Source organism: Syngnathus typhle, linkage group LG14, assembly GCF_033458585.1.
Source record: "Syngnathus typhle isolate RoL2023-S1 ecotype Sweden linkage group LG14, RoL_Styp_1.0, whole genome shotgun sequence".
NCBI classification, from domain to species: Eukaryota; Metazoa; Chordata; class Actinopteri; order Syngnathiformes; family Syngnathidae; genus Syngnathus; species Syngnathus typhle.
Genome location: NC_083751.1, coordinates 7,432,099 through 7,458,907, shown reverse-complemented (window position 1 = coordinate 7,458,907; position 26,809 = coordinate 7,432,099). Strand labels below are relative to the sequence as shown.

Genomic DNA, 26,809 nt, shown 5'->3' with positions numbered 1-26,809 from the left:
CTCATTCAGGACGGCATTTCCGGGGTATTCCATACAGATTGCCCTCCTTGTCAGGATGGATCGACCCCTTGCTTGACTCTTCTGTCTTAAGCAGGGGCTATTTGTATGCTTTAACAGACAGCCCAGTTATCAGAGGAGAGAACTGGAATACCCGAGTGCTCTCCTCTTATGTTTGTTGCACCCATCTGTTCAACTCTTGATGTCTGGATTTGGGAAGCCTGCAAATGATGCATTTCACAAGCATGTCTCCTGGGTAAATCTTTGTTTTATTATTTCCCTCCAACATGTAGAGGGTAAATATTCCAGGAATAAACAGAAAGAGTTGAATTTTTAATTACAGTGGATGTTTCAAAAAGTCCAATTATTCAACGACTTTGACTGCTCCCTCTAAATCCGTTTAATGTTTGAGACTTAATAAAGTGCACTAGGAGACAAACAAATGGTGTCAGCATGCAGCAAATTCCCACAGCCCACCCCAACTCTCTCTAATAATCCCCCTCTCATATTTGGGTCTCTCATGCCCACTCTCGCTAATAATTCCCCTGCCCGCTCTCATCGTTAATTCTTATCAAGAGTTTATTTCTGTCTACAGACACAAAGATTTTGCTGAGTCAGTGCTGTAGCCCCCCCCCCACTGTGATGACAGTGATAGTCTGGCCACTCATGAGCAACCCATGCTAGTAACATTCCCATCAATACAGCCTGATACCATCTGATCTCCAGCCAGGAAGCAAGCTCATCTTCCTGCCCTTCATTTCATCTATTACCGTCTGTATGTTCCCAAAACAACAATCCCTGCTGTTATGTATGTCGGATTATGATAACAGCTCATTGCTATCATTCCCCATGATGGAGCCGATAACTGGAGGGCTACGTGTATTTTAGTCCCGATTGAAGATAAACTTATCGCTGCCAACCGCCTGGTTATCACTATCTCACCTGAGGCTATTTGAACAGGACTTGATTTCACTTTAGGTCGAGCTCACTCAGGCCGAGCCGTAGCTCAAACTCGATTGGGTAGCCCTACTATTTTTGCCTACGCTGAACCGGTCATTGATCTCAAATGCATCATCTGTGGTTTACAGAAATCGTTGAACCAAAAAAAAGACTACATCAATTGGCAAGTGCTTAGCATGAGCAGTAGATTATGTCTTGCAGTTGCATTGCATGAGGGTGTAAGAAGGTGAGTCACAACTCAATAGTGGCACACGCCATATGTGTAAGCAAATTATTCCTAACTCTGCGCTTTGGATAGGGCACGCCCATGGGCTTCGACAGTGTCACACTTGAAGTATTTCTTTATTAAACAAACACAAAACCAGAGGCAGTTCCTACTCCCCACTCGCTTTCCTCCTGCCTGCCTGGCTGCCTGAGGTCCAGATAAAAGCTTTAGTCTCCTAAAGAGAGCAACATTGATTCAAGAGCGTTTCCAAATCTGCCTCTCACACCATTACTACGGTCTGTTTGGTGAGAGTAAAAATATCTCCCTTTCAAATTCACATTTCAGTACTAAAAAAAAATCTTCAGATCTGCTGCAATGTCAATAAAAGAATGATAAAGTAACCTGCAAGAATACATAAGGTCGAGTAAATTGCACTTGAACCTCTTGACACTTTTGACAATTATGTACGTATATTTTTGTGAAGGGTACAACTTGTCTTAGCTGAAACGAGATGACTCATTTCGGAGCTGTTGATGGCCTTCCGTCTGAGGATTTTATTTATTTATTTTAGACAAGGAGTTTTTAAAAGACCGCACCTGGATGAAGGAAACCTGTGCTGTGGCTTTTAATACAGTATTTTGGACAAAAATAATTTCTAAAGAGAATAGAACACAACAATGAATCCAGTCTATAAGTAGTAATAAATTGGTTAATTTTAATATATATATATATATATATATATATATATATATATATATATATAAATAAATTCCCCTCTCACCCTCCGCGGGTGGTCTCCCACTCCAAGCTCGGGTCCTCTACCAGAGGCCTGGGAGCTTGAGGGATATATATAAATATATATAACTCAAATTCTTTATGAAAATATTTGCCAAAATGTCAGAAAATATGGTAATCAAATAACATTTGGGGGAGGCACGGTGTCACGCTGCTAGGCATGTTAAGAGGATGTGGGTTCGATCTCACCACCGGCCCTCCCACTATGGAGTTTGCATGTTCTCCCCATGTCTGCATGGGTTTTCTCCGGGCACTCCGGTTTCTTCCCACATCCTAAAACATGCAAGCCGCATAAAAAATGTATGGATGGATAACATTTTGGCATAAAATTAAAACCACAAAATCAGCATAGGTGATCTCATGTAAAACATGAGTTTCAATTAAAGTACAAGACCTTAATCAATATAATATTCATGTAGTTTTTGCTTTCATGTGGCAATATTTTTCCCAAGTTGCAATGCAGCACAATATGGTAAGGTCTTGTGAAATGTCATGCATGACTAAGGTTTGAATTTGCCAGTTTAAACGGTGCATTTTACTAATTAGATTCATTTATTTATGTAATTACAAATTAGCCTCGGGTGGAATCCTGCTTTAGAGGTTCCACTGTCTCGAACAATGAGAAAAGTGCACGTTTCAAGGTGATTAGACTCCTCAATGCAGGAAAAAACAGGTGTATTTGAAAGTTAAGTATGATATACAGTTCAATCTGCTCAACGTGCATTTTGTATAATGGCTCCAAAGTGCTGAGCCGTGTGCTCTTTGTGCAATGACAATAATGTTCAGCCGCTAAACTTTAGCGTAACAGAAAAGGACTGATGATCATCTTACTCTGAAAGGTGTGAAACATCTTATCCGTGCATGTGAAAAAAAGAAAAGAATTTTCCATGTAAATTGATCCTCTTTGCTACACTATATAGCAAGCTATGAGTTACTTTAATGAAAAAGCAATAAACAATATTTGAGGTGAAACAATATTGACTGATCAGAGAAGAAAAGAAAAATAGTGTTAGTTACATATAACCTGTCGAAAAATTAATGCTAAGAGCAGCACAGAGAATTCAGTAAAAAAAGTTTAGTTAAAAATCTAGAGTCTAAGTATTGAGTTGGGATAACAATGCTAATTTATTCAGCAAATTGGACAAAAAATATCAATATGTCACAAAGGTAAATATTTTTGACGGCGTTATGAATCATTTTTTAAACTTTTAATTTAAAAGACCTTAACTGTATGCTTGGTCTGATCTGAAACAAAAAGTTCCTCGTCAACTCAACCCATATCAATCTGCTCAATGTCATATCAAAGCGAACACGCACGCCACTGAGATCCGTCCAAAGCGAGGCCAGTTGAACAATAATAGAATGTCTTTGATATTTCTCTGTGATGTCAAAGTCTTCTAGCGGTGGAAGGCACATTCCCCCGTATTCTACGGTTTCATGTTGGTTTGCAGATCTGTGGCTGGGGGCCCACTGGGAGCCACCCACCATCAAAAAGATCTCGCCATGTTATATGGCATTAGCAATAACAAAATGGCTTAATCCGCTAGTCTGCTTTCAAGTGACACGGTGCAGGATTTCTCAGTTCCAATTAATTAAAAGTCAAAGGTGGCAGACCTATGAGGGGCTTGTAAGATGCTCAAACATGTTAACGCAGATGAGGGAAGATGAAGAAATGCAAGGTGGGTTTCGAAGGCCATCCTCTGTGTAGTTCGCCTTTTTGCCAAAGGCATCTCTCAGCATGCTCAGTGACGTTTCCTCATTATTATGAGTGAATCTAAGGAGGCCAGCTCCTTTTCAAGAGCCTTGAATAAGTCATCAGATGGAAAGCCAAGGGAATAGTAAAGAGTTAATAGTTTCTATTTGGGGCCTTGGGGGGCTTTGCCCTTAAGCACTTGCATTTTAATTCCTCAGTTGCATGAGAGGAACTCGTCTTAAATGAGAAGCCGCTGAGCTGTGCAGGAGGCAGGGAAGTGTTTGTGCAAGGGTGTGTGCAAGAAGAAGTGTATCATTGACTGTCAGCAGCAGCCATCCACAACTAATGCGAACATCCATACGCAAATCCTGCTATCAAACGGGACACACTTGGCTTGGAAGAACTTGTGAAGCTTGCAGACCTGCCAACCTTTGGAAAATATTCCCGGTGCCACAATACCAAAACTGCAGACACACACACCATCATGGTCATACAATTGCTCTTTGGGAATAATATTGAACAATATGTAAATTAGGGCCCGGTTTACCCATTAATCTGCCTGCCGATTACATCAATTGATTCTAGCCCTTCTAACATCAGTAAAAATCATTGGCAAATTGGCAGATGTTTGTTGATTGTTTGTTCCTTTATGTACTCTAGAACAAACTCAAGGCCCACGGGCCGGATATGGCCCACTAAATAATTTTATGTGGCCTGCAAAGAAAAAATTTGCATCGCCTTTGTGTCATTACTGAAATTACAAATTGTCTTCACTTTTTAAAAACAGATATTGCTAGCAATTTTTATTACCACTATTTGAACAGTATTTACTAGTCTCCAATTTCAAAACTATCAGTTTGTTGTGTAATTGTGTCTGCTGCCAATTGAGCACTCATAATTGCCCGGAGGTGTGAGTGCATTAGCGAATGGTTGTTCGTTTCTGTGTGCCCTGCGATTGGCTGGCAACCAGTTTGGGGTGTCACCCGCCTACTGCCCGATGACTGCTGAGATAGGCTCCTGCACGCCCATAAACCCCGTGGGGACAAGCGGTATGAAAAATGGATGGATGGATATAACAGTGATCCCTCGTTATTTCACGGTTCGTCTTTCACAGCCTCAGTGCATCGCAGGTTTTTAAGAATATTAAATATTACGAATATTTCTGTCCATCGTGGCTTTTTTGCAGCGTCACTTGGAGCGCAGGGCTTTGTCTGCCCATATGACTTTACAGCACACTATTGGCCAGTAGAGACGAGACCAATGGGAACATGTTGATCTGTACTATTGCCGCTGATTGGTTTAGAGCTGTAAGAGCAATTCTAACCACGCTTTATCTCAGCAGACGGGCATAGCAAGCTCGTGGTCAGGGACACGCAGAAGGTCGTGCCAAACAGAGGGCAGAGCAGATCATAAAAACAGGCTTTCGCTACACAGCGGATTAGGCAAGCGGGAATCACGTGACATGGCATAGCAGAACCAGGTGGCAGGTATACGTGTATCAAGACAGACAAACCAGCGCAGAGTGACGGGCTTGCGGGTTTAAATACACGCCCTAATCAGCCGGCAACAAGGACACAGATGGCAGCCATCAGCACGTATTAGCGCACGCTGTTCCTTATTGGACCAGTGCAAGGGCGCGTCAGCCAGCCAGCCAGCACGGCAAGAGCAGAGCGGAACCTTGACATGTTTACGGTAGATTTTTTGTGACTGTGAGTTTTAGTGACGCCCTAATGTTTGCGCTCTCACACATTTTTTCACCTATCTTGGAACTAATTATCAGCATTAAACGAGGGATCACAGAGCGTGTGAAGGAGATTTGGCATCATCAACGGAGGCTAAACTCTTGTTTTAGAGCAGATAGCAAGACACTGCCACCTCTTCTGTCACAGATGAGTACTACACTTGCCCAATTAAAATGACAGCTTTGCAGACCTTTTTGTGATGTTTTGAGTGACAAACTGTCAACAAAAATAAATGTGTACCCACTACAGAAAAAGGTTGACAGATTCCAGGGACCAATTACGCTGCCACATTGTTTTTGGCTGCTTATTTATTCGATAAAGCCTTGAAAGTTCAACATTTTCAAAAGCAGTCCAAAGGTGGAGGATTTAGGAAACGATCTGGCTAACCCAAACACCATAAATGACATTTTAGTTGTTTTTGCAGGTTTCGTAAGTATTAATCTTATTGCAAATGCTCATATATTTCATTGCGTACCAAGGATTCGTTCAAGAACAAGCATGTTCTACAATATTTTACTATGCCTTCAATGATTGATTGTCTGGTTATGCCACACTAAACTGAATTGATAACCTTCAGTATTATTGTAAGGTTAACTGTCTCTTAGCTATCCCAGAGAGGACTAAAATTGAGCCGATTGAACTAACCTTATTTAACAGCAATACATTCCCCTCAAAGAGAATGCCATTCCTTAATGCCATGACCTTTTCTAACCACGTTAAAAAACCTCAAGCTCTTCGGTGCGGTTTGTCAATAAAAAAGCATTGGAAGACACCGGGATAGTCGGTGGATCTACTCTGTCCAAAACCGCTGATCGTTGTCAGTCTGTGAGAGCTTTTTTCTGACAGTGGTTGAAGTAAGTTTGAGTGTGATTCTAGTTTATTTAAGTGGTGGGGAGAAGCTTTTTGCAGGCTCCCATAAAAAGTAATTACAAACATTGTGCAGCAGCAGAGCCAGTATGAGTGTAAAGTTCACAAAGGGGAGTGCAGAGGAGTCACCAAAGACGCAGTCTGACAAAAAAGAAAAATATGAAATGAAAGAAAAGACACCAGAAAGGACTGAGAGGTTGGCACACTCTACTCGATGCTGTGCTATAAGGACAGTGCATATGGATCCATGTAGTCGATAATACCACATTGCTGAAGGTGAAACAAGTGCAGCAAGTCAATAGGACTTCTTTAAAAATCTCTTTATGTGGGCAGAGAGCAGGATAAGAGGGGGAAACCTGCTTCGCGAGAGCACCATTGAGTCCTCCTGTCACACTCGGGCCAATGTGAGATGTGTTGTTTGTCCGTAGGACGCCTTGAAGAGCAGCTTGAAGTCAGATATGGCCAAAGCCAGCCCAAGAAAAAATGAGAAGTTGCACAGAACTGATGACTAACAGACATTTTGAGAGCAATGTTTAAAATTTGGCAATGATCTCAAGGCGTGCTCTCTGATTTCTGATGAATTCCAATACACAAGCAAATAAGCAGTGTGGGTCAAGGGAAAGATGCAATATTTTGCTCAACATCCTTTGACTAAAATGAAAAAGGCAGCTGTGGCCAACTGGTTAAGATAAGCGACTGCCACCATGGGGATCCCACTTGAAGTTGTTGGTAAAAAAAAAGCCTTTCAGCTTTGTCAACTGTGGACAGACAAAATTAGAGAGGATTCAATGGACCATCCAACAACTGCTAGACACGGGCTGTGTTGTCCTTCAGCAAGACATTGAAACACTGAACTTTTCCTGTGGCACAAAGTTGCCCCCTGTGTTTACTACTGCTTTGAGGTAAATATAGAGGACGGATTTTGCGAGTAAGCATGTATTCATGACAATAGAAATTCTTTAAAAAAATGCCTTAAAAATGCAAACTGTGACCTGTGTTCAGGACCTACTTCATTCAAAATAATGATTAAAATATAGTGAAAAACATTACTGTAATTTGTGGACTGTAAGCCGCACCTGAATATAAGATGCACCAGCTATAATTCGGGGAAAATTCTGTTTTGTTCATATATAAGCCACACTGGACTATAAACCGCAGGTGTTTTAATGTTTAATTTCCATATATAAGAGAATATGCACAAACCATACAATGTCATAAAAATCATAAAAAAAATCCATAGATAAACCGCACTGGACTAAAAACCGCAGGGTTCAAAGCTTGTGCAGAAAGTAGTGGCTTGTAGTCTGGAAAATAAAGTATGTACTGTATATCTGAATAAAGAAGAAAACAAAACACAGGTACAAATATTCAGCAGTTTATCAAAACAAGTAAAATGGTATTCCATGACAACAGGTTTTATTGTGGGTGAAATAATGCTCCAATAATGGGATGTATTCTGTTTTGAAACCGTTTTGAAAACAAATGAGCGCAAAGCGCATTGCAGGCTTCTTCCTCGGTCTGAGTCAGTCAGAATGTATTTAGAATAGTGATGATAATTGCAGTGCAATTCCCACCATTTATCTTGCCGTGACATATACGAGGCATTCTATTCGTTCAAGACTCAACAACATGGGGAAACGGCATGTCGCGGGTGGGAAGGATTCCAGAGGTTTAAGTATTTTAAAGCTGGTAGGCTACAAAGACTCCATCTCCACTGGCACGCTCACATAAAACACCAATAATCTGCTGCAGACCAGCTGTCACATATGAAAACCTTTGAAAACCCACACCAAGAACCAAAACAGAGGAGTACAGTATATTCAACTTAGCTCAATGGTGAGCACCCCCCTCTGTCAAAAAAAGTTCCCAAATCTAGTACTGATAACTGCACCATGCATGGGAATAAAGCGATGGTAACAAATAATTACTTTGAGAATGATTAGAAACCGAAGAGCACAAGAAGCGGAGTCATCAAACAAATCTAATGGGAGTTTACCTCCTTAGGTTCTAAGGGTTCGCAGGTCAAACGCAAAGCCTTCGTTGTGAAGGATCGCTGGAAAGGATGGAACACTTCACTTTCATTACCACTGCGTGTTCATTCTCTTAGCGCAAAATTACACCCATTTACCAAAGGGTGCTCCCAGCACATGAGGAAGAGCGATAGTGATGTAAACTGCACGGTGTGAGACCAATACCATCAACAAAATTGGACCCAAAAAAAAGGCATTTTGTGATTTACTGCAGCCCTTACTGTAAGTATAGGGCTTTCTTCAATCATGCCCCTTAATGCACAAACCATTAGACTCTGTCCAGAAAAAGAATATACCCTGGTGTCTCAATTATAGACAAAGACTGAATCTCGACAGCAGCCTTCTGTGGCCATAAAAGGAAATGGCTATCCATTTTCTGCTTCATCTCTCGCGCAACTGACTCCTGTCTGCGTGTTGGGAGCACCAAATTCCTCTTTCCAACTGAATTGTTTCATTAATAACCACGAGTGCTGTAGCTAGAGTTCCAATTAAAGTTGGAAAAAGATTTTAGTTGAAAAAATATATTTCTTTGTCACATAACAAGTGACTCTGTGGTCTTTGCTTATATGGAAAAACTTTCAGCTTATGAGTATGACTTAAAATAAAAGATTGAAAACCGGGAAAGATGTCAATACAAAAAAGGACACTTTAAATCGAATCACAATTCACAACTGCGTGGGTAGCAAAAGAAGTTCTTTTAAAGTCAGTTCATGCTGGCATGATCTTATTGCATACAAATGTCGCATTAAGACATGGGGAGTGATGTTCACTGAGGCGGACTTGAATCGCAAGCCTGCTTTGATGTTTTGCACGATCACCATGTAACGCTCATGAGGAGTATGAATAACTAGAAAGGAGAGGATACATTTAATGTAAAGGGTGCATTCCCAGGGGACAGAACAAATGGTTTTGAAGTAACCTTTGGTCACAACAAGTCTTCATCTCTGTATTTACAGCATCCATGGAACTGGAGGTGAAGAATTCGAGATGACATGCACACATCTGTTTATTAGCCACTTGAGTTCTATAAGAGTTAACTCTTTTTCAAAAATGAAGGTCAGCATATTGCCTCTAAACAAACCACGAGACCGAAGGAAGGTCGCAGAAGGGCTTGCACTGCTCTTGATCTCGCTACCATAGACTGATAAGGCTGCTGGAAAACGCACTTCCAAAACGGATTATCTGTGTGGGTAGCTCAGTGGGTCTGACAGCCGGCACACAGTGTTAAGTGAGGCAGGCGAATACTAACGCTGTATTTTTTTTTGCGTGCTAAGACTCACCGGATAATTCGCTTCAGAAAATAGAACCTTATCAGTGGGATCCGGTCCATCCTGATGAATGTTTCATAAGTGCGGTGTATTCATATTGCCATTAACTGGGGAGACTCACAAATCCAAGGACACTGTTGTCCAAGCTGACAATGTTGTAATTGCTACTTGACACATTTTCATATTTTCAGTTTGTGCTTCTCGTTGCTACAGCAGAGATAATGTGAACCTTGTAGAGATTTTACAGATTAATTTATGAGTTTGGTCCATATTTTCAAAGAATTTGACTTTAGGCAGTCCCGTAAGTAACATTTTTCTTTCTGAAGACTTAGACATTAATATAGATCTTGAATTAAAATGTGACCACCCTCACAGTGTTTCCAACCACTGCTTAATTGTGACTTCCCAATAGCTACTGACCCGTTTAAATGAAACGGGCCAATGAGAAAGACCTCCAGCACACAAGAGGACAAAACACAGCACAATGGAATTGGAAAAAGCACAATGCAATCCGTATTAGGATGCTGGTCAATTGCCAACTGTACATGTGTTGAATACGTTGAGTAACCTTCCTTAACCTGCTCATTTAAAATCTCTTGGGGTAAAGTTTTGCGTGTTATCTTCATTCCACTACATTCAGTCTGCATGGATATTTCTTTGTTTATTTATAAGAAACACTCAGGAATTGGAGTCATACACTTCATGCATAATGCATTTAGTGTTCATTGAACCAGAAGTTTAGTTCACTTAGTACAGTTTTTCTACTGTCAAGTGATTTGTAGAAATAAAGACAAGTTACAGCCTCTGGGAATAGATGCTATCATCACACATCTACATTTCATTTTGATGACAGGGTAGCAGCAAGCCAGCAGCTTCAGGGTGCTGTGTATTATGTTGAGCTGAATGCAGACAAAACACACATGCTGAAGACAGGGAGGATATCGGGTTAAGTGGGTTTGGACATAAACTAGAGCACAGTTGAACTGGCAGAGCCAGTAATAATTAACACTGAATTTTGATGTCGCAGTAGCTGTGATGATAACAATTGGTTTGACATTGGTGGGAGAAAGCGGCTTGGGTCACAGCTGGCTTAGGCTCCAGTCACGTTTGCCGTGGTGGAGTTGCGATGGCCGGTGACACGAGTGAACGCCTGAAGTACTCCCGGTTTGCTCTTTGGTAGAATGTGCTGGTGGATGAACGCGCTCACCATCTGTCACAGTTGGTCACAGCGTGGGTGGGAGCGGGTCAGTGAGGAAGGTTCATCTTATCTCTCACCTTGCTCTCTGCTACTGCCTCCATACCGTCCATTTCCAGCCCAAACGCTAAGCTTGCAACTGAACATTTTAGGTTCCAAAAGCCGCCTCTCCACCGCAACGATGCCAAGTCAATTCTCTGCCCACCACGGGCTTTTGAAGAGATTTTCCAAATCCTGTTGCAAACATGGAAGATGGAAAAAAAAAAAGTTTCTGCTCTTGTTGCGGTGTGATCCATATATTTCAACTGAGACTTCTGCTGCTCCCAAAATTGAGTGAGGCTGTACTTTAAGTGTTCATCTCATATGCATAAACTGGTTTTGTGAAAGTTAATTTTGTTTTCGGTAAATGATTTTATGTTACATTCTCATTAATTTCCAGATGATCCAGGAAGTAATATAAAAAGTCTATTAAGGTCTATTAAAATATGGATCAGTTATTTATTTATCAAATTTGCTTAGTTGGCTTCCAGAAACGCTCACTATGAGGAATAAACGTTTTTACTTAATGGTTTGTTTCCCTTGCAGACATAAATTGTATATTTTTCTCTTATACTCCAAACATTATTAAAAGAGAAGTGACTGCAGATGATAAACAAGTGGAGAGAAAAGTATTTGCTGGTCTCTATAATTATTCTCATTTTTTAGTTATTTAAGTAAGGCAACTTTTAATTTCGAAAGGTCAGGAGTAAACGAGAGAACTGAGTTTCTGCACGAGTTGATCTCCACTGGTGCTCCTTTGGACCATGAAATTGTCATTTGTTCTGCCGGCATTACATCAAATGAGAGATGGAGGTCGCGCCAGGTCTGCTACTCGGCACTGAGTTTATTTAAAGTTTTTATCAGAATATCCACGGGTAATTATATTTGGTAGTAGAGGCACGGGCAGGGGAGTTCCTGCTTATCCCACACATTGTCTCCACACTGTCAAAGAGGAAAAAATGCTATCTATTCATAAGGCTGGACAATAAAGCCACAAAAACACTGAGCACATCCATCATACAATACCAAACCTTGCATGAGGTTAGGTCTGGAAGCAGAGGTGAATTTGAATGTTTGAATATTTCAAGAGTTTATTTTCTAGTATAAGGACACGATGACGCGCTTGGTGTTTAACGTCTTCCAAACCGCTTATCCTTTAGGGGGGTCACGGCTGTGCTGGGGCCTATACCAGCAGTCTCTGCGCAGTAGGCGGGGTACACCCTGAACTGGTCGCTAGCCAATCACAGACATAACAACATATCGTATATACGAAATATTAGCCCACCACATCACTCCTACTCACCAAAGACAACACTTCCATTACCAACAGACATTATATTCTATATCAAATTGTTAACAAGACACAATGCATACTTTGCAATTTATTAATATATCTTGCTATAATCCTCTATCTAACTCAGCTAATGTATGTAAAGAATTACCCATGTAATGAATGGAATAATCGATATGGTATTCGATTCCATAAAGATTCGTTAGTGATAACTCAATATACGTCATTTCAGACAAGAACATATGTGGTAAGAAACTTTGTAGCCACAAAAATATGGCGATGTAATTACATTTTTTAACAAAATTCATTGGGTCTGACAAAAGCTTTAGGTTGCATCACAACCATGCATGTTGTCACATAAAACCATCAAATCTTGTGCGACCTCTGCTCAATTCACAACTTCGGAACCAAGCCCAAGTGTTTTTTGCTTTTCAATTGGTATTTTTGGGGTGTATTGGCTGCTGATGCCACCACATTGTTAGCAAAAGGGAAAAAGAAAGAAAGAAAGAAAAAAATAGCCCTGTAAGAATGTAGTGCGCACAAGTCTTGGTTAATCGGTCCAATATGGCTCAACATTAGGTTAACAATAACAGAAGAACTGGAGTAACTGCATTTAGTCATAATGTAAAGAGACTTTGAAGCACGAGCAGTGATTACTTCCTTACATCATCCATTGCCGAGCTTCAGAGTTAAGGACAACTAGATAGCTTTCCACTTTTACGTATTTATGTGATGGAAATTGACCTTTATTAAAAATACAAACTGCAGCTGTAGATTGGGAACATCTTGGAATGGATGATTTCAATTTCTTTTTGTTTCATTTATGAAAAGAGATTGTGTTTAACGGGCAGTTATACACACTTTGAAATTTGCTTGCTAAATTGTTTTGCTGTTTTGCATTTGTATGCAACACAAATGTGTTTGAGGCACTGAGAAACAACCCCCATAGGGTCGAGGCTCTGGTGGTCTGTAAATAAACATTGCCCACTTTGAATTAATTCACTCATTTTTATAAGAACGCACACAAAGCATGAGTTGAACTCATTCTCACCACAGTGCTTCTTGTGTGACATCATGGCTTTTTATACATTTCTAAAACATCCAAAGACACGACCAAACCATCCGTGGTTAACGTCAACTGTTCTTTCTTTCCTCAACGATTCTGCATGTGGACAGTAATAGGCTGAAATAAGCAGCAAAAAGATTACACTATGGAAATGCATTAGAGAGTGAGAAAAGAGGAACAGGCCGAAGGGATTATTCTGGACAGCAATATGGGAGAGTACACTGATGAGTGTGAGGGAAGAAGGGTGACATTGACAGTGCACCACCACCAATAACAACACGAGCAGATCAGGGGTGGCCACAACACCACATGGTTGTATAAAGAGATGGAAGAGAAAGAGAAAGAAGGGAGAGGGATGTTACAGGATTAAGCCTCGGAAAGAAAGAGGGATAAATGAAGGAGAAATACAAAGAGCGAAGCGATTCCATCTTCCAAACAACAAACCGAGAGCCATCAGCATCCTGCCTTTGATGTTTGCTACGTTGAACTAGTGCTAAGAAGCAAAGAGAGTGATGCCGGCGGTCGTGGGAAAGCCAAAGAGAAGAGGGAGCCATCAGCATTATGAAAAGCATCTGGCCCAGAGGCATATGTAACAGCCACTTTGATGATGCTACCATTTACTTCACGTGGGGAAGTGAGAAAGAGGCGCAGGCAGCGTTGTGATGGAAAGGGACACCGCGTGGAGATGGTTCCAGGCTATAGAGCCGAGGTGTTGAAGCCAACCCAAAATTATGAGGCCCAAAAAAATTTAAAAAAGCAAATATAATAAATTAAGGACGTACAGGAAAGCTGTACACCCAGCAGGCGTTGCATCCAGCCATTTGATATAAGATGGAGACAATAACGGGTCTGGTTAGTATGAGGCAGCGGACCTCTTTGCTAGTTTGATGTACAGCACAGTGACACATACTGACCTGGCCTTGAGACAGCACTAGTGGTGGTGGGTTCAATAATTGCTACAGGGGAGGAGAGGGGAAAGGGAAAGGGGAGGGAAAGAGGACATTCATGTATTATTAACAGAATGGAGACGTAACGTGAAAAGGAAGAAAAAAATAGAAGAGCATGCAACGACAAAAGGATCAGCATCTCTGTGGTAAGATGCAACCTCTACATGCTCAAGACTTCCTGTAGCAGAGATGTCTCAGTCATGTAAATATAAAGGATGCTTGAAAACATCACATTGAGTGAAAATGTCAATCATACTGCATGCCTCGTGCCGTCGATATAAATCCCCGTTTCTCTGATGGCTACAATTTTCCATGTGACTGTTAGAAATTTCTTACGGGAGGTATAGTATATAATTAGATAACACTTTATACCTTACAGACCCCCTTGAAATGAGTTTTGAGCAGTGGTCAAGTCTCTTGCAAATGAGCCATTGATAACTCTTTACTGAAGGGCACCTTAGTGCCCCTTCAGAGCTATTGGGTTGCTCGTGGCTGTTTGTGCTCACCTGATAAGTAAAAAGCAAGCCCCCTATCAAGACAGTGCATGGATTGTATTTTCACTCGTAAAGGCAGCACATCATCACCAAGCTGCCAAATTACACTTGTCAATTCAGAGTGCAGATTCGTGCATTTGGCGCATGCAATGGACAAACTGCCAGAAATAAATATCATACACAATTCAAACACATTGGTCGAATAGTAATGGTAAGGCAACGAGAATTGCAGGGGAAAATATCAGGCTGCACTATTAATGACAATTGGGGGATGAAATAATGTAAAATCTAGGGATGTTCAAAACTTTATGGGAACTTTTTTCTTCATAGTCCAGGTTTTAAATGCCACACCCGGGGGCCAGACGAGGTTAACAATACATAGGGATTTCTCAACTCTGCACAATTTGCCTTTTTATGACTCCAAATACAAAAGATGGACCAGCTTCAACAAAGGGTGTTATGAGAAGAAAGTACAGTATCGACAGTTTCAATCATATTGTTGATATTTGTTTGTCTGCCACGTTGGAGGACGAGATCGTTTCTGTATTTCCAGAATCACTTTCAGCAAACAAAATTTTTAACTGATGTTAAGTTCCCACTGCGTGAACGAGCTTTAAAGTGTCAAAGGGAAGCAATGAGGTGGTTATGCTGCTTGTTTTGTTCAGCTATGCAGTTGGGACATGCGCCCACAGTCAGCTGTTCAAACTCTTTGTTCTTCCCACAAAAGGTGTGAGATACTTTATTCCTCACGGCTTGGTGACAGAAGAAGAGCGTCTATGTCACTAGGGAAGTCATGGCAGCCTTGCACATTCAGTATCAAAAAACAGACCAGCATGTTAATGGATTTTGCATTAGGATTTTCCATCCAAGCCAAGAGCCAATCCAGACTTCTAATTTGAATCAGATTACAAATTTAGCATTCAATTTATCCATACCATCTACTATTGTCTGTTGTTTACTGACTTTGTTGTCTTCTACTCGAATAAGCCACCAACAATTAAGGCCCGCGTGCTTTCATTTCATTTCATCATTCCCCTTTGAAGCTGAAAATTTGTAAAGATCAGCATTCATGTGGCTTCTCCACAATGCATACGGGTGCGGGGGCAGGTCGAATGCATATTTTCTTCATTGAATGCTTCCACTTCAACTCGTCCTCCGGGAGCAGATACGCGAAGACAATTTCTTTTGAGTTCTTTCTTCAAACAGACAGACTCAGGTTATCTGATTAATATTTTAGCATGAATTATCAGTGAATCCGTCCAGCTCTCAGACACTCAGTCGCTCCATTGCTGTCTGGTACATGTCTTTTGACTGGAAAACTCTCCCTTTTGGATTTGCAGTGTTTGCCAAGATGCACAAACTAATAAAACAGAACAACTTCTTGAAGTTTAACAGCTATTTCATTCATTTATTCATAAATATGGTGGTAAAGTTGGTGTTAGTTTCTCTGCAAACTGCACTGTACAATTATTCATTTTTTTTATTCTGCCCATATTGTGTATCGTCCTGCAGGGCATCTACGATGCTCACTCATCCTGGGATAAATGTTCCTTGCTTCAGGAGATGTTGTGACGTGGGCGTTATGTCTAAAACCCGTTGGGCTGCAGCTTAAACACATTGTCATAGCACCAAACGTTTCCTCATCCCAGTGAAAAAAAATGTTAATGGCTTTTTGATTGCCTAAATATGTAAATTCAAGCAAGTAAACGGTGCAATATTTTTAGTCTTCTTTTAGGAGAAGACAAACATTTCCATGTCCCATATATGTGAGTGTTTAACATAAAACCACCGTGACAAACACCAACCAACGAGTGTGCATTATGTCAGGATTGACCTTGGGTGATTGACATTTTCTTATATAAGTAAAAAAAAAACTAGACAGGAGTGATTTCAAACTCTGATGAGTGCAACTTGCAGAAGGGTACATCTGTAGGTTTCATTTTCCACCTGGCTTCAATAATGATTTATGATTATGGCCCAGGTCTCAATTTTAGCTGTCATCCCCTTGCTCCTTGACTCAGACACAATCACACAGCGTGAGCAAACAACATCATGTCAGCTGAGGAGACATGTCCGAACGACACCTACATGTGCTGATTAATAGGAGTGACAATCGAACACAATGCCCGTTATCCAGAGCCAGCAGTGACTCTTCTGCCTGAGGGAGACTGGGCGGTGATGGAGAGAAAGTGAGTTATTACTTTTTTCTTCATCAGTCTCTTCTGATTACAGATGGAGGGGGGGGGGGGGGTGAAAGCAGAGGTATAGAAGAAGGAGAAAGCTCCGCTGGGGCTAAGCCGAGGTGGGCTGAGGGTATAAGAGCTTGACCAATTAAGCTGGAGGACTTCTCAGAAAATTGGAGAGAGCAGCTTCACTTCTTTTCATCAAATTTTACTTCTATCCTGCAGTCGAAATGGGAAATCGAACTGTAGTATGTGGTTACCCAAAGGAAAGTGGGAATTACACGAGATAGACAATAAATAAATAATGGCTACAATTTCTTTTGGTGTTTCCAACTCTAAATTCAGCTGGACACACCCACTTAGTGAGCAGGTTGAATCTAATCCCTTGTTTTCTGTTTCTGATAAACTTTTTTTTAGGCATTCAATACACGTGTCATGTCAGCGCTTTAATGCTCTATGTTTGTCTTTGTTCACAGGCATTAACATTCATTTATGCATATATAATGAGTTTATACCAGCATGTTTATGGAACTAAAGGATTTAAACACAGCAAGAGCCTGCTGCAAAATTAGCAAGCTGCTTGTCTGCTTTTTATTTAATGTCATTGAAATAACCTTTGATTGTTTCTACATAGTCTTTGTTTATCATTTAAACATATGCTCAAGTTTTAGAATTTCAGGTCATGATCGGAAATACCACAAGTCGAGTCATATCGTCGCTCACAAAGTTGTTCCTAGTTAATGTACCCAAGAGGGAAGAATTAATTTTGCTCTATTTTATGCATTTCGAAATTGCACATTTTTGCAGACTGATTGTGTTTATATCCTATAAAATTTTGCAAAACAAAAATACATAATGATAATAATAATAAACCATCCAAGATTACAAGCGTATTTTATATATATATAATGATTTGTCATATTACATATCAAAACTTAAGACATCTGAATATTAAGAACCAACAAAGCTGAAGTCAGAGTACTGCCCCTTTTTCATACAATCAGGACACATAAATCTTCAGACCCTTCTCCACACAACAGCCATGTTCTGCTTCCACTTGAAATTCAATGCAATGTATGACGCTCGGTCAAATATGCAAGCCTCGTTCGCCTTCCCATCTTACTCATCAATGGCTATTGACTGCTTCTAAAATAGCTCCCCAAAGTCACCTGTGGTCTCACCTCTGGATTCTGTTATTTGCATCCGTGTACCTGTGAGAGTGCACCACAGTGATTGCTTGCCGTTCCTCATTAAGGGCGACAGCAGAATTGTCCTTTCTCTGCTCATGAGTATAAAGGGGCGAGAGCGCACACTTTTTGTGTGTGTGAAAGAAGGAGATAGATGTGTAAAACGATGACGCGGGATGAATAGGAGACGGGGAAAGGACAAAAGAAGAAATAAGAGAATCAGACAGAAAAGTAAAAGTGTGCCAGAACGACCGATGAGGGAATCAAGAGTGAAGTGAAGTTGTGGGTGGTTCAACGATGATTCCATTTCCTCCAACTATGCTGAGGGTTTCTTTTTTCCCTTTAGGCCTCGCCGGCGTCACATTATGATCATTCATTGAAAGATCTGAGCTATTCTTTTGATGTTCTATGTGCATATACAAACAGGACTACGGCATGCTCCTTTGACAACAGCAAACGCTACAGAAATATATTTTTGTATTCCCGGTCCCTGGCTTACGAGGGACAATGTTATCATCTAAGGGTGCTGCGCAAACTGGTGAATAATTCAATTCACCTGTTCATATTTCATCACCGAATACATTAAATTGATTTTTCCCTTTTATCCTTGCTCTACATCATTGTTCTTCAATCCTTAACTGGCATTGCTTCTCGCAGCTTGGCAAGTGCATTAGGTGGACAAGATAACGGGATTCTGTCTTATAAGTCACATCCAACAGAGGCTCAATAACACATACCGTAATTTTCGGACTATAAGTCGTGTTTTTTTTCATAGTTTGGGTGGGGGGGCGACTTATACTCAGGAGCAACTTGTATACATTTCTTCACTTTTTTGGGCATTTTATGGCTGGTGCGACTTATACTCCGGTGCGACTTATAGTCCGAAAATTACGGTAGTTTGTAAAATGCCATAGTTGCTCCACTACTGCCACACTCTATTCATGCTCACATTTTGTCTCAATTAATTGGTGGGTGAATCATCCACTTGAACACATAAGCCCCTGTCCCCAAAAAGACAGCTCCCTTTTTCCCCTCAAGAGAAAAGCTAATTATGCCTGTACATAGCAGCTAGCATTCACGCACATAAATTAAAGAGATAACTGTTATCAACTAAATCAAATGACATAGTAGCCAAGCCAATGCCTCAAATAAATCAAATTGATCAATATATAGTAATATCTATTACGGTTCCTTTAGGATTCGGATACATTTGTGAAGATTGGATTTATAAATTACGGCTGGCAGAGTAACAACAAAAAACCTGGACGTGGCAAACCAAACTAATTTATCTCCTACTTTACAACTAATACACAGCAGTCAAACTTTTTTTTTTGTAAATTTGCAGACGACACCACAATCGTCTGCCTTTTCAATGACGGTGACAATGACATATTGATAAGAAGACTAAGAAAACTGCCACAGCTAAATATTTGTATAACTGTTATTGATCGCTCTTCCACACCACTGGACACTTTAACATGCTCTTTGCATCATTTGCACATTCAGCTTCTATCGTAATCCCTGAACCACTGGTCACTTTACACAGCCTGTATCCCGCTGAGTGGCAAATTTTAACATTGTTAATGTTGATTTTTCGTCAGCATTCAGTTAAGGTCACAAACGATTGTGAACCTTCGCCGCTCAGTGGCATACAGGCTTGAATTGTATGATGATTTTCTCCATCATCTACAAACACAACCACCATTGTATCATTACACTTTATTTTTGCTTGATGACTGCATATTTATACAGCTGTCTGCATTTTGTGCTGAAAAAGTATTTTTATTTCACTAGTTGCTTGTCATTGTAATGACTACCAATCAAGCCCGTCATTCAGTTTGCGATTGTTTGGACGACACATTTATCTCGTTTGAGGTGTATAAGGTTCATGCCACACTTTTCGTGTCCTATTGATTCAAAGTTTTTCTGTCCTTGGGTGAGGTTTAGGTCTTTTCTGACATATTGCGGACCTATCCTCAATGATTCATCGCTGTAGATATTGGTAAGATTATAAAATGATAACATATCTGTTCCAGTATTTGTGAGATAGCTTTGTACTTTCCTCTTTACCAACCACATTGGTCTCTGCCACTTCTTCCGACATCCTAGCCTCCTCTAATGCACACTGGGTTGAAAAATTACTGAGGGCGTGTAAAGAAGCAGGATATTCAATTCTATTCTAGGTTTGGGCTCTCTAGGCATCCTGTATTACGCTTGTTTCTTATTTGAGAAACCTCTGAGGTATATGTGGGACTATCCAAGATGGGATGTGTCTGTGCAGGATATCTCCAAGGAAAGTTAGTTTATTCAACACCTTTTTAATGGCAATTTCTATGGTAAATAAGTAAATGGGAAGCAATAGCTGGTCAATGTTAACGGTATAACAATCTTCAAATATAGGTATCAACCAGGTAGCAGCGTTTATTGATAAACAACTTTCCCACCCCATTTTCCCCATCGATCCTGTTCCATGAGAGACTTTGTGATCATGTCAAAACCTTTATAGACATAATTTCTAGGTGCAGCGAAAGGGTTTGCTTATTTGCAAGTGATGTGGTTCTGTTGGCTCATGAGATCTTTAACTCTTAGTGGATCAGTTTGCAAACGATTGTGAAGCAGCTGGGATACGAATCAGCACCTCCGAATCCGAGACGGTGCTACTCAGTCGGAAACAGGTGAAGTGCCCTCTGGAGTCTTGTTCACGAGTGAGGGAGGAATGGAACAGATGATTGACAGGCAGATCAGTGCGGCAGTGGTGCAGGCTCTGTATCGGTTTGTCGATTTAGTGGTCAATCTAAGTTCCTACCCTCACCTATGGTCACCTGCTGTGGGTCGAAATGAGATTGAAGCGCTTCCATACAAATAGGGTGGTAAAGCTGAATCATACGATTTTCCGGATTGAGAAGAACCAGATGAGGTGGCTCGGGCATCTTGTTAGGATGCCTCCCGAATGCCTCCCTCGAGAAGTGCTTAGGGCACATCCCACTGAGAGGAGGACAACCCCGGGATGATACTACGTCTCCTGCTTGGCTTGTGGATGCCTCACAATTTCTTCAGAAGAGTGGGCGATGTGGCTGGGGAGAGGGAAGTGCTTAAGATGCAGCCCCCGTGACCTGACCTCAGATAAGTGGAAGGGAATGGATCGATGGTATTTTCTTGCAGGCGGTTTGCCAAAAATATAAATATTCATCCTCGCTTTTTGAGTTGAGTCTTGCAAGACGTCTGTATGATAATTAATGCCAAGTAGGTCTCAGTAGTTTGTCTGTGTTAATACACAATTCAAATTTCCATGGTTTTCAATCATACAATATTTCGGTCATCTGTATTGTATGGTAGTCTCTTGCCTTGAGTAATAACTATTCTTGTGATGTCTGACAATCTGTGCACCAGCACTTTGGCTTTTAGTCTCCTCCACCTTTTGAACCTAGTCTGATATATTTAAAAAATCTAAAAGTTATGAAAGGTTTGCCTTGCAGTCTTCACTTGCAATCAGGGTCAGCCTGCCTTCTCAGCATTCATCTTAACATTGCTGACCCCTGTGCTGTAATTGTGCTAATCTTGACGTGAAACTAAATGTCAATGCTCATGCAAAATTTCAAAGTAGACCCACAGCAACACACAGACAAGATATGCTCAATACAAGCAGCAAGAGTGGTGAGTTGAAAAGAATAAAAGCGAATAAAAGTTGGCGGGCCAACACGCACTTAACGCCGGTGAGGATGTGTGGGCAAAAAGTTGAAATAGTGCTTAGTTGTGGGTTTCCACTGGTATAAATGCTTCAGAGGTCACAAACCGCCTTTAGCAGCCAAAAGATTCTTTGACAAACCAGCACAAAAATGAGAATAAAAAAATCCGGTGTAACGGAACTTACGAATGAGAGGCACACTGGCGTTAGCGGTCCCAAGTTTATTGGTAGCAAGACACGTGTAGTTTCCGTAACGATCCTCGGTCATGTTGGTCACTGTTAGGACTGATCTGGAACTGAGGCTCTTGATCTCGATGCCCTGGCCCTTGATAATCCTGAGAAACAAGCACAATGAAACACATTAAGCTTTTATTTCTCACCCACATGTGCAGAAAATGTCAAGGGGGAGGAGAGAGGTGTCAAGGACAGCGCAAATATTTGTCATCCTGACACTAAGTAGCACTTCAATAGCCTCTTCAGCTGGTCCAGTTATTTCTTGGTGTGTTAGATCTGAAGCCTTGAAAAGGAAGGTGAAATGACGAACAAGATAGGTGCTCCATTACAATATAAGTTTATTATGTTGTGCTGTGTTATGAAATTAACAGTCATTTATAGCTTGAAATAGTGTGTGGAATTATATATAAAATCCTGCAGAATTCAAGGCTCAAAATAACTTTCTTTTAAATATATTCAGAACAATCATAACGTGTTACGGACGAAATGAGCTAGCATTCGGATATTCTTGTAACATTTGGCAGCTCTGCACTGTAAATGTTTAACATAATTGTGTTGTTAAATTGTTAGTATTTATCTAAATTGTTTCTTCCAAAATAGCCTCAAAAATCTATTGAAATGCATCAAGATGGCAGTGACTCAAACTATTAACATTCAAGTGTTATATTTGTACTATGTATATTTATTTTACTCGTTTTACTTCATTTCAGAAATAGAAGGACATCATAAAATATTTTTTTTAAATCATATTTTTAAATGAAAAACATCTTTGTGAAAATAATTAAAAACAATATCTTTGTGTTTTTGTTTGACAATCATTCAATGATAATAATTCTATGATTACATTAAAATATGTTACATTTCAAGCCTTTGCAATTTCTTGAACTAAACCCTTTCTTAAGGAAGTACCCTTGTCATAATCTTCATACTTCTAAGAGCAGGCGTGTTGTATATACTATCCTAACTTCTTTTATAGTTTATAGTATGAGGAACTGTGCCTTAACCCACTTCATTAAACCTTTTGTCAAGCAATGTCCCAACGCGACAGCCTCACTAATAATCTTGATGGTAGCCTCCAAGTGAGCTTTTCTCTTTTTTGGGTCAACATTAAACAACTGTTCAAGCTTCTCATTCAGATTGAAAGCACCACCACCCAGACATGCACATGAAAGACTCCCTCGCCTCCATTCAAAGCTGTGACAGATCATGAAAAGTAGTTTGTCAAAGAGTGTTACGCTTTTCCAGCAGTGGCAGCAGCACTGAAATGATGTTAAGGCCATAAAAAAGATTGACAAAAAAGAACACACTGGGAAAACAAAAGTGGCCCTTGATTTCTCCTACTTTTGGTGTTGTACAGAAACTAATCCTATTGTTTTTTGTGCGAAACAATGAAGACCATATATCGTATTTCCCGGACTATAAGTCACAGTTTTTTCATAGTTTGGCCGGGGGTTTGACTTATATTTATAAGGAGCGACTTATATGTGAAATTATAACACATTATATCATTTATTATATAATTTGTCAATTAACACATTATATCATTTCACATGTTATTTTCACACTAAGCCGCAAGAGGCCGCTCTAGGCCTGTGGAATGATTGGAACTGCAACTGACGATGAGTCTCACGTAAGCTACGTTGAAAAGGAAGGGCTGCATCTTCTACTTCCGGAGTTAGCAGAGTTGTTTTAAGTGGCACCGAAGATGAAGATTTCATTGGATTTAGTGATTTGGAGTGATACAGATGGTTTGGTAAACTTGTTAGCATGTTATTGATGCTATAGTTATTTGAATAACTCTTAATATGTTAACACACCAGGTATGTTCTCAGTTTGTTGTTTATGTGTCATGTAACGTTGGCATACTGTACAATTATTCAACCTGTTGTTGCCTCTATTCTATTTTTATTTGAAATTGCCTTTCAAGATAACATTTCTGTTCTTGGTGTTGGATTTTATCAAATACATTTCCCCCTAAAATGCGACTTATACTCCAGTGCGACTTATATACGTATGTCTTTTTCATGCATTTTATGGCTGGTGCGACTTGTACTACGGAGCAATTTATAGTCCAAAAATTACGGTACTTCTGTTCTTTAATTGATAAAGAGTAAATTAAGATATCACCAAGTACGAAGTCACCAAAAATAAAAGTCTTTAAGAGTCGACAAAACACTCCTGGCAGCTTGACTCCTTAGTGATTTGAATTAATTGATTGCATGATTACACAGAAGGAGCAAGTGATTGAAGTTGTGCTCACCAGGAACGGTCCAATAATGTTTTTCTTTTCTAATCCAACGATACTTGGGTGTAAAATGAGTAATGTATATGCAGAGACAAATTTTAGAGGATTGCCAGGGAAGGTCTTATTAGGCTTTATCGGCTACATTTATGCGAGCTCTCCCTAGCAGCCAGCCAACCAGAATGACAAACCATTTTCCTTCTGAGGGAAAACAGATAAGAAAGGCACCTCTTTAATTATGCTAATGCATTGCCTGTAACATCAAGTAATCTTGTAGTTATCAGTGATAGAATACCGGCAAAGTGTTAACTCCTACTTCAAAAAATATTCGATTATTTATAAACTTGTGCATTCATTCCATACTTATTGTAAATAGTACCTACACAGGACTGATAATAAATGGAAAATGATTCATGATTAATTTGAAAACTATTGAAATCATTTCCTGAACCCTACTTTGTATCATTGTTTAGGCCAAAACCCTATGAGAATCATTCTTGGTGTGAATTAAAGCCGCGACAGAGGACAGACCTTTCGGCAGAAGAAATAGAACACAGCTCATTCAAGTGACCATCGATGCTAAAGCAATCTCGGCTCACCTTTTCTCCCCTTTGTACCACTCGAATGTTGCCGAAGGCACAGCAGCTGCCTCGCACCTTAGCAGAGCAGTGCGTCCCAAACCAACACCATGGCTTTTCATCTCATGGATGGATGGGGCAACTGGAGAAAAGAAAGGCAAATATGTTACAAAAAAAACACATTTCGATTGTTATTCTACAGTTGAGAGTGCTAAGACATGCGGTTTGGTTGAAGGGGAAAAAAAAAGACGCAAAATGACAGCCTCTTAATACCGCAGTCAATGTTCACATTTTACAAAACTTGTCAAAGAGTGCCAATCCGTCGCCAACGTTGGGAAAATGAAATGACTTGTACTGGATGGCGATAAACGGCCTAATGGGAGTTCAAAGACTCAATGGCGGCGCCAGGTTCTGTGAATGCAGAATGAGGCTCCTTTTATGTGAAGAAATGTGAAGAAAATCTCAATTCCATTGTCGTGAAGGCAGAAAGAAATAGAACTCATGTGCAATGACAATAAAGAATACAATTCTGACAGCAGCTGCTGTTTGTCCTCTTCAAGATAAAATGTGTTACATTCACTGTTACAATTTAACACTTAATGAGTATTGGATTCCCCTTATCTGTGTAATGCATGTTTTTTTTCTTATCCACAATATCCTCCTTAAGGGCTTTGCAAACCAGTGTGTAGGTACATAAGACTCAAGAAAACACGAAGAGAATAAGATCAGGTCAACATGCAGAGGTGGTGTTGGTCACTATTACTGGATACGGTGCTCAAATATCTTCTGATCATCAGCCTTCTACCTCAAGCTTTCTTACAGCTGAAATATCTAAAAGAAAAGAAATCTAGGATTTATTGTAGAATATATCCACAGGGTTAGCTCTTTTCTAACCTGTATGAGTCGATAGACAGCTGACAGATGAGGTGGGATGCAAGAGATGTGAGCAGTATAAAAAAGATCCATGTGAGCTTTTGTGAACGTGGACTATGATCGCGTAGGAGAGGCCGAGAGAGATGACAGTGTGCTCTGTGATGATGAATTTGCTTCCACCAACATTCTGCTGCAACCTAATGAACACTCTCATATGACTTGAGTCTGCTGATTTTATGTCCTTGCATGTGTGTGCCAATTATTCCACTCCTTTCGCTCTACCAAGGCCGGGGTTGACTAATCTGAAAGACCTGAGGTCGTCATTCAAGTGATGGGTTCGGCTAAGCCCTTTCCCATTCATTTATCACGACAGGACATGTTCGATGCCATGCTGTGGGGTATTGCAAGACTTTGACTGCCTTTGCGTGCTGGCTGTGCGTGGAAATGGGTGCGCATGCTTTAAGGGCGCATAACATTAATAAAAAAAAAAGTAATGACCCAATTCAAATTCCCACCCACTGAATTTGAATCCTTCGTGGTGATCACACCTCACTATCAACTTGGAGACAAATAAACATGCACGCACTCCTACAGTGTGTCAAAAGGAAATTAAAAGAGAATATACTCGATAGTTTCCAAATAGTGGGAAGCATTTAACACCATTTTTATAGGTTCATGAACTGTTGGAAATTAAATAAACAATATGAATTGATTGACAGCACGGGAATAATAAGAACATCACACATAGAACAAAATCTATTGTTTAGTAGGTTCTCATAATCTTCCACTGATGTCTTCGTGCGGCGACATTGATTACCGGGAGGTTCTGAAAGCAAGAACATTGTAGGAATGGTTGAGAGTGTGGCAGCAAGTCATTGTGATTACTTTGTTAAAATTGGCACAAACTGAAACTAAAAATCAAATCAGTTTCTGGTGGAATGTTTTTGGTAAAGAAATATGTATGATTAGGGATAAGCATGATGGTATACATATACATTTTTCATGACGTTTTGGTGATCATTTTACATATTAAGACCAAATACCACTGGACGGGTTGAGTTGCTAAAACAGATTGACAGGTACTGAAAGTGAACATGAGAAGAGAACTCTATTTTTACACTCTTAAACTTTCTTAAACTTTCATAACAAAAAAGTTTACATCATTTTTGCAATATACTGGTGTATCTACGTAAAATATCACCTGGTTAGACGCTAGGCTGGTTAACATCTCTGAATAG

At 40.2% G+C, this 26,809-nt stretch overlaps 1 protein-coding gene across 2 annotated transcripts in view; it reads right to left on the bottom strand.

Moving 5' to 3' along the window:
• Positions 1-26,809, bottom strand: part of negr1 (neuronal growth regulator 1) — an 89,605-nt gene that overhangs the window by 9,003 nt on the left and 53,793 nt on the right. Inside the window, exons 5-7 of one of the 2 annotated variants that reach the window (XM_061297932.1) lie at positions 24,720-24,840; positions 21,831-21,979; positions 14,063-14,104 (exon numbers count right to left, since the gene is read on the bottom strand). In XM_061297932.1, the coding sequence (XP_061153916.1) occupies positions 14,063-14,104; positions 21,831-21,979; positions 24,720-24,840 (312 nt within the window). The remainder of the gene's footprint in view (positions 1-14,062; positions 14,105-21,830; positions 21,980-24,719; positions 24,841-26,809) is intronic. The other variant, XM_061297933.1, reaches the window with a different exon arrangement.